This window comes from Triplophysa dalaica, chromosome 20 (assembly GCF_015846415.1).
Source record: "Triplophysa dalaica isolate WHDGS20190420 chromosome 20, ASM1584641v1, whole genome shotgun sequence".
NCBI classification, from domain to species: Eukaryota; Metazoa; Chordata; class Actinopteri; order Cypriniformes; family Nemacheilidae; genus Triplophysa; species Triplophysa dalaica.
Genome location: NC_079561.1, coordinates 8,380,629 through 8,391,460, shown reverse-complemented (window position 1 = coordinate 8,391,460; position 10,832 = coordinate 8,380,629). Strand labels below are relative to the sequence as shown.

At 35.3% G+C, this 10,832-nt stretch overlaps 1 protein-coding gene across 1 annotated transcript; it reads right to left on the bottom strand.

Moving 5' to 3' along the window:
• Positions 1–1,031: 1,031 nt before the first annotated feature.
• On the bottom strand, positions 1,032–8,841 carry sla2b (Src like adaptor 2b). Its single transcript, XM_056733238.1, has 8 exons — positions 8,669–8,841; positions 6,445–6,581; positions 4,236–4,335; positions 4,061–4,147; positions 3,630–3,733; positions 2,856–3,005; positions 1,849–1,975; positions 1,032–1,767 (listed from the first exon to the last, which is right to left on the bottom strand). The coding sequence occupies exons 2-8, from the start codon at positions 6,533–6,535 to the stop codon at positions 1,635–1,637; spliced, it is 792 nt and encodes a 263-aa protein (XP_056589216.1). The 5' UTR covers positions 6,536–6,581; positions 8,669–8,841; the 3' UTR covers positions 1,032–1,634.
• Between the last annotated feature and the right edge of the window lie 1,991 nt (positions 8,842–10,832).

The following is a 10,832-nucleotide window of genomic DNA, read 5'->3' as shown; positions in this document are numbered from 1 at the left end:
TTTTATTTATGGTTAATAAACCAGTGTCTTAGATCTACTATTTGCAAAACTGTAAATTGTTTCATGACCTTAGTTTTCTGAACCTAGATTTGGTAACAGAATTGATTAATAGTTGAAACAATGTTAAATTATAGTTCTCTACATTAAACAAGTTGTCTCAAAAGTAAATTTTTGTGGTAACACAATGAGGTACTGTATGAACATTATCTATGTACAATACTTCTGCAACATTTATACATTTTAATAATTTAAATGATCTTTTTAGTAAATGTTGTAATTAACATGAACTAATCCATTTTTAAAATGAAAAGTTGTACGAGTTAACATTAACGCACCATGAACTAACATTAATAACTCTATTGGCATTAACTAACCTTAACATGCATTAATACATGCTGGAAAGCTATAGTACTTGCATTGCCAAACAATGAAGAATAATGTTAACAAATACAACCTTATTGTAAAGTTTTCCCACTTTTGTAATAGCTGTTAGTTAAACGTGAACTGACATTCATTACCTGTAATACGTACTGCAGTCCCATGAGGGCACAGCAAAGTAACCGACACCGCTAGTTAACATCAATGCTGTCATCACTTTTACATCACATGTAGAGGAATTATTACAAAACAAACTTCAAGAGTAAAAAGGTGTTATCGCTCTTATTGGATCTCAGTGGTTTCATAAGATATGTGCCACAGCTTAACCAAAAGAACAATATTAAAACTATACATAAAGTTATAAAGTAATTCTTATCAGAGAACACAATCTGTTTAAAATTGCTAAAGCTCCAAGATCGATGGGTACAAAAATTCCCTTGCAGCCTGAAAGCAAACCGCATGCATGCAGAAACCTTCAAAGATTTCAAGTCTTCATTTCCTGCAGCACAAAAACCGCGGTTCTTTTCATTAGAACAAGACAATGGGTGCAAAGTCTAACAGGAAATGCATCATTCAAGGTACTCTTTTGTACGAAAACAAAGATGCCCTTGTTCATCAAGCATGTTACATAAAAACTGAGACATGCACGATAATTCACATTAACATTTTAATTCATAAATACATTTTTTAGCAATTTTAAGTAGAAAACAAATCCTTTTGGAATCTCAGTCATAATTCAGATACACGAAATCGTCACATTAAACTCCACTCAACTTTATTTAGATAGCGCTTTTACCATTTTCATGTTACAAAGCAACTTTACATTTATACATACACTAAAAAACTAAGAAAAGTTCCAGTACAAGTGACATGGAAATGGATGTGTACATCTCCCAGCTGTGTTCCACCTCCCACTTGCTCACTCCTCTGTCTTTCCTTCATTCAGTTTCTCTTTCATGTCCGCAAGGAATAAGTGACATCTTTATCTCCAGCACCCACTCTGGAAGAACAGCAATGACTCATCGCGCTTGGCTCGGCACCATCAGTTCGCTGGGGTACGGTTATCGTGTAACTCTTCGATTGAGATGCGCGTAAATCCACCGATGTGTTTAAGAGCCATGGAAATCTGAAAAAGGGTCTTTGCTGGTTCGGTTTTGGTCCCATTGCCATCGTCCCATCATAAAGTTTCATACTAGGTGACCACCCAGGAATCTCACGACTAGCTTCAGCTCACTGTCTTTGACCCTTCGTGCCCATCAGCAGTCAGCAATCATAAAGCAGTCCTCACACTCGTCTGTCATGTAGAGGTAAGAGTTCATTGCTTCCTTTAACCCTTCGCTCACCAGAGACTCTTCTGCCCCATCTTTACCTTTCCCAAAGATCATGGATCTATAAAGCGAACAGAGTTAAAAATGTTAAATGCAACTGTTTTGTGAGGTCAATATCAAATAATGTGTTGTCAAATCGTACCTGTTCACATCTTTCCAGTTAATCGTGGGCCTCTTTACGGCTACCGGAGGGCCGGTTACCACAGGAACATTGTTAGAGCCATGGATGAAACAGGGCTCCCCCAGTGTACAGCACAGCCCACCCGATACTTTAGAGGAAGAGTTAACATTAAAACTCTGCACAAAACACTCGTTCAAAACTGACACACAACTTCAAGTAATGGTTATCGAAATAATGTGAAACAGGTAACTTTACATTCTGGATTCAAATCTGGATTCATTTTACATTTCTGACAATGCAGAGAGATTGAGATGGAATTCAACAGCAAAGCTGAAACCAGGTTCTTTATGGGCTTAGGCTAAGTTTGGGACTGATTTGTTGTCATTTTATTTTACATATCAAGCTATAGAAAAAGGGCCGCACAGTTTTGTCAAAACCATTGAAAAGTTGCAAATGTGCATTTTAAAATGGTTTTCAATAACTGAATGACTTAAAAAAGTTATGCTTAATAAAATTTTAGGTTGATGCAGATAACAGAGAGAAAATGCAAATGTTATTGCCTGCATCATGTGCTATGATGTGTGGAAGATGATGCATGATAAGAAAGAAAGTGATAAATGTAAGCTGAAAGCAATGTTGCATTCTGCATTATTTAACATATCACAATTGTCTTCAATATCGTACAGCGCCATTTCAAAGTGACCATTCAGTTTTCCTGGATGTACTATGTATAGGTGTGTGTTTGGGTAAAATGATCCTTTTGTTTCATTCTGTGAACTTTTAACAGTATTTCTCCCAATTCCAAATAAAAATGTTATTTCTATTTGCATTAATTTGCCGAAAATAAAATTTGGAGAAACAGGTGAAAATAACAAAAAAGATGCTCTGCTCTGTCTTTTTCAGACCTCAAATACTTCAAAGAAAACAAGTTCATATTCACTTTTAAGCAATAAAACAGTATTCTTTATGTCTTTCACATTGCTTAAATTTGGAATGGTTCCATGACTGTATGTGTAACAATTATGTACCCGAATAGTGTGCGACCAGGTCTGAGAGGGTCCGGAAAGTGATTCCCCGAGAGATGTACATCCATCCATTCTCAATGCAGTTGACACGGTAGTGTTTGACAGAAGCGTTTTCCTGCGACCCGCTCCTACGCACAGACAATGTGTGGTTACCTGTTTAAACAAAATGTACATTATATTATAAAACACAAAACCTTAAAAGTTGCTTTATTATCGAATTATGTACTACTTATGATGCTGCTGACACAGTGAATTCTTTGAATAGAAAACTACTGCAAAAAAAATTATAATAGTATTTTTGTCCTGTTTTCGATTACAAATCAAAAAATTTTAGACACCGCAAAAATTCAAATTACAATTCTTGAAATTTAACGATAATAGAATTGATTAAAAATGTAAAAATATGATTTACTTGCAATCTATGTGCCCTCATAATCATACCAAAACTCCCACTCCAAACTTGTCTCGGCGTGCGGGCCGCTCAGATAAAGGTCACCATTCCGAAACCATAATCTTTATTTAAAGTTATATCTCTTTATGAAGTTTACGTAAAGTGTTTCTTGTTTTAAGTGTAAATGTTTTTGGAAAACAATCCATTGCATCTTTTATTCCTTCTCTGGCAAATATGTCTTGATTATACATATTTTTTTATATTTGTATTGAAAAATAGGACAAATACCCAGTAAGAAATAAATTTTGATATCCATTGTAGATCTTTGATCACTATCAGATATGTTTTTTGAACTATAAGCAGCATTGGTGTGTGTGTGTGTCTACCTTGATAGGTCTCGCTCTCTCTGATGAGAAAAGAGCCGGCCTGATTATAAGGGAGAAGCAACAGTTCTTCTGCTTTGCGTCTGTTGAGACCTACAAACTGCCACCTACACACACACACAGTGTTAAAACACACGAGTGACTTAACTTAACACAACAAAGAATGTACAACAAAGTGCAAGGGAAATAAAAATGAGGTGAAAGAATTGGTCATGGGTCATTGTGGGTACAGTACATCTTATACAGCAATAATCACAGCACACACTGTACCCAGAACACAGACCCACGCCACATTCCTAATGTCATAAACCCCACTTTAGAAACTGTAACTGATATCATCACCCCCTCTGGAGGAATAATGATGTCAGGAGTGTGAAGAACAGCCCACCGGACCCTCATTGTGATGTCATAACAGAAGTGATTTAAAAACGCACCTGTTGTACACTTTAGCCGTGTAGTTGCTGGGGATGTAGCTCTCCTTTCCTGTGGCCGATGAACTTACTTTCCACCATTCACCTTCACTGTAACATGTACATTAAAACATCAGATACAGACAGAGGGAAATAACGTAATAACAATTAAAGGTTGCATAAAAGCATCTGGACTCACTCTGACAAAATGTTCAGCCTCTCTCCCACTCTGATGGCGCAGTCATCAGGACCTCTCGACGGATAGTCATACAGGGACACCACCACGTATCTACCGCTGTCTGTACAAAGGTGGAAAAAACAACAATGTTGGTTTTGACAACGTGACCGTATCACACTTTAGCTCAAAACAGACCCGATTTTAACATCTCTATTTATGCCAGATCTATGGAAACCTGTTGTTTTAGACACCTGAAAAAACATGTGTTATAACAGGAAGTACATTCTCCAAACATCTGAAGCACGTCATATCACCAGCTCTCTTTGTATGAATATGTACATTCTGGTGAAAATCGTGGAGTTCGCCCACACAGACATTGTCGCCACAATGCCTCGGTGTTGTGTGTGGTTGGTTGCTAGGCACTGGTTTGTGGTTGCTAAGGTATTAATACGTTGCTACGAAGATGTTTAGTGACCCAAGTTAAAATAGCCCACCTACAAAGGTCTGTTATATTTTTCCCCCTAAAATAGCTCAGACTACTCATTCAATGCAAGCACAGGAGATGTGGTGGAAAATGATTTAATTTGGGGAACGTAAAAATAAAAATAACCATAAAATAACAGCTCTTCTTAACATGTACTGTACATGTACTGTATTGTTCAATAATGTGACTAAAACGTCTATTATGATCTTAAAGGGACAGTGATTTACTCACTCTCAATAGTTTCAAACCAATATTAACTTCTTTGTTCTGTTGAACACACAAACATTTGTATTTCAAAGAATGTGGAAGACAGTTTTGGGGCACCATTTACTAGTCATTTTTTTCCTTCTATAGTGGTCAATAGAGCCCCAGAACTGTTTACCGACAACCATTCTTCCGATTATAGTTATTTTATGTGTTCAGCAGAACAGCAAAATGTCTACAGGTTTAAAACAACTTGAGGGTGAACTATCCCTTTAAAGCTTTTTTTCAATGTTCGAAGCAACTGTGTTGGTTAACATTACATTTTTGTCGACAAAAGTATTTTCTTTCATTTGAAAACATAAACTTTATTTTAATTATTTTAAAACAGATGATTTAAGACAAAATTGAAAAAAAATATGAAAAAGCAGTAAATAAGAGCCGCAAGCGATGGAAGATCCTTCAATACTGTTTTTAAAAAGTTTCACGGGGTGCAAAGTTGCCTGATAAAATGCAAAAATTATGTTTTTACAGAATCTAGGCAAAGAGGGATTCCTTTGAATATGCTAAAATTTAAGTTGTGATTGATTGTAGATACTGTAAGTCACAATACAAGTTTCTAAAATGTGGAAAAAACAAATAAAGGAATGAGTGCTTCAAAACTGTCAAACAGTACGACTGGTAGTTATTTGGTGAGGAGTTCTGAAAAAATTCCAATCTCGAAATCATCAAGAGCAAATGTAATGTTTGCCTACACTGTTATAAAAATGTACATTACACTTCTGGCAGCTAGATTTGCCAGCACACAGCTGTAATTTTACAGCAGACCTGCTGTAATCTACAATGACAGTTTATTACTGTGAAAACCATTACAAATTACAGTAATGTGCCATACAAATATAAGCTGCACAGTATAATACTGTAAGGATTTTGGTTTGCATCATATTGTTATTTTAGTGTTCGTACTTTTTATCTAAATTATTTTAGCATGTCACATGATAAACTTTAAAAAATCAAGAAGAAATACTAATTTGTGGAGCTAACTTCTTGATCTTGTTTAACTTCAGTTCATCATTTTATTGTTTACAACAGATATGATGTACAAGTAAGCTAAGAGTTGTACTGGCATTACACAACATGAACACAAGCACCACTCTTCTGAAAGATGGTAACCACAAAAATCAGAAATACGAACAGAATCTCTTCTACATCTTGAAGACAACTGAACAAAAAACACTATCAAGGCTTAGCAATCAATAGCACTTTTTCACAAATGCAGAGAAAATTGATGAAAAACAGGAAAGATTCCTGTTCAAAATTCTCCGTATTTTAACCGCATTTTTTACAGTGTTGGAAAGCACTACTAACTGCTGTTAATGCAACCATAAACTAAAAAACATACACATTTGACAAATCAAAGTGTCTGTTTCATTGCACTTGTACACAATTGTATGCTGCACACAACAAGCTCAACATCGTTGTGTTGTGCTAAAAGTTGGCATTAGTACAAAATATTGATGGAGGTGCATTGCTTGCTAAACTCACCTAAGGCCAATGAACCGGCGCTCTCCTCTGGGCTCAAAAGTTCTGCATGTGCATGAGACCCGTGCTGATCTTTACTGGGGCGACTGCCCATGCTGTTCCGGAGGATTCAGATGCACAATGCTGGCGAGAACCACAATCTAAAGAGATAACCATGAAAACATAAAAACTTGTCCTTCAAAAAATGAAGCAAAAGAAAAATCCAGTGTACAGTTTTATCAGTAAAATGTAAATGTAATGTATCAGTGTTGGGTTACTCATGTCATGCTATCAACGGAGGAAGTAAGGATGCTGACAAAACCACTAATGTACTTTTATCAAAACTTTCCATTCGCACTTTCAATATCGAACACTTATTTTTTGACTAGGTCGTACTAAAAATAGATCAGGTACTGAGAACATTCTACTCTACTTGTTATGACGTCAGTAAGCCCTGTTATTTAACCATAATGTTACACAAGTCAACATGTGTATGGACACGTATAGTGAATTGAATATATTCAACTGATTTAATATGCAGATAAAATAAAGATGACTCATATATGTGATTATGGTAAATAAAATGCTGAGGTTGAGTTATTCAACAGCGTCCCATGGGGGTTGGTGTGACTGAAATAAATCTTTTACTGTAAAACAGCAAAGGGAAATCAGCTGGTGTATGTCATTTGAGTTCTCCAATCATTCATCATTTTAATTTTAATTCAACTAATAAACTAACTAACAACTCAGAAATCTGATCCATCACTTACAGATAACAAAAATCATCATTTATTCATTTGGTTGATGCTTTTATCCAAGCTATTTACAAGTAGGAAAGCATAACTTTTAGAAATACATTTTTTTAATTGTATTACATTGTAATAACCTAATGACTAATCTAATAGGCGCATACAATATCGCCAGCTTTACAATCGAAGCGCCATCATAAACCAAAGACTATTGATATTAACGTTTGATGATTTTTTGGGACATGTTTTCATATCACATTGTTGAAATAGTGGCACTGGTCCCACAGTTCAGTGACACGCATCGAGCAGATGGTCACCTGGTACCCACAGATGGGTCTCACTGGGTCATCAAGGTCTCAAGGTCCAAATGACAGACCACATGCCCAGTGTACAGAAATAACACAAGTAAACAATTGCATGTGCTTCAAAACCAGTGATATAGTGCAATATACACACTATATAGATCACAGCAGCTTTAACTAAAATGTACAGGCAAATAGTGGATGTGTAGAGAGACTAATATTCCATTTGAATAATGCGGAATAGCTCACCCCAAAATGAATCGTATGTTGTAATTTTCTCATCCTATTGTCATTTCAAACCTGTTTGACTTTCTTTCTTCTGCAGAACACAAAAGAAGATATTTTGAAGAATGTCGGTTAACTTGACTAGACACAAAACCAATCGGTGCTGCTGTTGTTCTGTTACCAACATTCTTCAAAATATCTTCTTTTGTGTTCTGCAGAAGAAATTCAGTTTTGAAATGACAAGAGGGTGAATAAATGATGACAGACATTTTGGGTGAAGTTGAACTATCCTTTTAATAATGTAAAATGTACACTTTTATTATGAAACATACACATTTACCCAAACATGTGTGCAATTTTTTTTTTTACTTTTGTCTTTTAGATCATCAGAGAATCTCACACTACTGAATTTGTATGATACTTCTACATCAAAATTGCAAACAAAGCCACACGTTACACCTTTGAAGTCTGAAGCCATATGCGCAAGCATACATGTTAAAAGACGTGAGATTGCGACTTGTTTTTTTTAAGTTTGAAGTGTTAACATTTTTAAAAGACATTTATACAGCTGTCTTTAAGCAACTTGTGATTAAATTGAAGGCCACAAAATAACACTGATGGTTCTTGTCATTGAAAAGACTTTTGAGATTTCAGATTCTCTGCTTTTTCAAGAAACTGAATTAGTCTAAAAAAATATATATTTCTAAATTATGTTTGAGTTATTATGTCAGTTGTTTCCAGACCAGAAAATGTTTACATACAGAAGTAGTTTAGCTCTCATGGCTGAACATAGTAGTCTAAACTTGGGTAAGCCATCCAAGATTAAACCCAAAAGTTTGTTTTATCCATATTTTACCCAACAACTGGATTAAACAACCCAGCATTTTCTAATGAATGTGAATATTGATCAAATGCAAGTCAACTTACATAAAAGTAAATGCGCATGAAGTGAGGATAAAGTTCTTCACTCACCTCATGATCCTGAAGCTAGCGTTGATGACAATAGTTCCACACAAGAAATCCAACTTCTTATGTTTATAAGAATACAAAAGGCCTCAAAACTGACACAGCAGAGTAGATGGGTTTAGAGTCAGGTGGAGTGTGAAGCAGTGTGAAGGTTTGCATGCACTCTGACACCAGCATCTCTATTTACTACACACTCGCACTTCCTGTGACGAACAGGTTTAACTGTCACTGCATTGCTGACGTGCAGAGTTCCTGCATACAGAAAGTACTTGAGATGTTTTGACACAGATGTTGAGGGAAAAACAATAATTGATGCTTTAGACTGCACATGTATTACTGGATGATGCGTATATATTGTTGATATGATTCAGCCAACATTTTTATGTTATATATGAGCAAAGTAGGCTGTGAAAATAAATCAATGTTTCTCATTTTGATATCTTATTTAAAAATCTACAAAATTCCAACATTTCATGGAATGAACATAATTTGAAAGGGGAATATCACATTGTAAAAAAACTTTTTTCTACCATACATGTTGGACACAAGTATTGGCGAATTTGGCACCCTTGTATTTAATACCTTCTCCAACCACAATCTGCAAGAAAACCAGCTCGGAGTGTTTTCTTTTCAGTTTGAGAATTCTCCAGATCCTTCAAATGTTGATGCTCCTTCTTCATTGGTTAATCCCACTCATTTTCTATAGTTTTCAGCTCTGGGAACTGGTATGGCTATTGCAGGATCTTTATTTTGTACTCAGCGAGTCATTTTTGTTGATTTGGATGTTTGTTGTGAACCTATGTGCTGATGGAAGATCTAACCATGATCAATTATAATATTCTAGAAGAACAAGTCAGGTTTAGATTTTTTTTCATCTGTTGGTATTTGATATAACACATGATGCCATGTATCTGAACAAGATGTCCAGGACCTCTGGTATAAAAGCAGGTCCACAACAATGAAGATCTTGTGGTATATTTAACTTTGGACATGGGGCATTATTTATCCCTATATGAACCAAACCTATATCTTGTGTTAATGCTGAACTCTTTTTAATTTCATATGGCCATACACCCCAGTCCTGGTTGAAGTTCCAGGGTGTTAAATTAATATGGTGGAGATTATTTGCAGATTTTATTTTTGCTCATATTTACAAAGGGTGCCAATATTAGAGGAAGGCAATTTCCATAGCAATAACTGTCATGGAAACAGATAGATTAAGTCTGTCTAAATGACATCCATTTATTTACAAGCTCCAATTTTTTTTCACAGAAAACAGATGTAGAATATAATTCATATTTTATATTTCATATTTTTAGTTGAGAATTTCAGGTAACCTATAATTCCTTGGATGCATTAAAGCGACAGTTCACCTGAAAATAAAAATTCTGCCATCATTTACTCACAATTCAGTTGTTCCGAATATGAATGACTTTCTTTGTTCTGATCAACATAGAAAACGAATGCTTGTAACCAAATAGTTCTTGGACCTCATTGACTACCATAGCAGGGAGAATAACAACGGTAGTCAAAAGTGTCCCAGAACGGCTTGCGTTCCTACATTCTTCAAAATATCTTCTTTTGTGTTCAATAGAACAAAAACATTCTAAAAGCATTTTTTTCTATCATATTCAATGGTGGTCAAGAAACATTCTTCTAAATATCATTAAGCAAGACACTATTAGAGGTTTTATAAATTTACTGTTAAACACAAATACAGCACAATGTTAAATGCTTTTTATAATATAAACCATCACGTGCAAAGACTTCATTTTAACAAAACGAGTGAATTCCTTACTGCATAAAAGTGTTGGGTGGTTAACTGGGTTACCAAAGTTCAAGTACTATTTAAGAAATAAAACAGCAAATCTCAGAGTAAGCTCAATAAGTGTAGACAGAAAAATGAAAATAGATAACACTTAGATGGAAAGAGGACTCAGCAATAATCTCTTATCAGTCCATGATTCTTTCTGCTGTGGTCATGCGAAGAGCTCAAAGTGTGCGTGCAACAGTTGCTATAAATAGATTTAAAGTGTGTCATCTCAAATCTAAGTTGCTACTTGGGATTGGAAACTTACATCTGAATTATGCAACACCGGTATGGTTAGTACAAGAGTTTTTAATAGCACTTTTTAATAAAATAACACCTCAGCTGTTTAAGACAATTGTG

What these genes read in the sequence shown, in the direction of transcription:
- sla2b (XM_056733238.1), bottom strand. Translation starts at nt 6,535, where the DNA reads ATGGGCAGTCGCCCCAGTAAAGATCAGCACGGGTCTCATGCACATGCA. An exon ending in CGCCGGTTCATTGGCCTTAG is followed by an intron (nt 4,336 to 6,444) that starts GTGAGTTTAGCA and finishes ACCTTTGTACAG; the next exon opens with ACAGCGGTAGATACGTGGTG. An exon ending in CCTGGTCGCACACTATTCGG is followed by an intron (nt 1,976 to 2,855) that starts GTACATAATTGT and finishes CTTCCTCTAAAG; the next exon opens with TATCGGGTGGGCTGTGCTGT.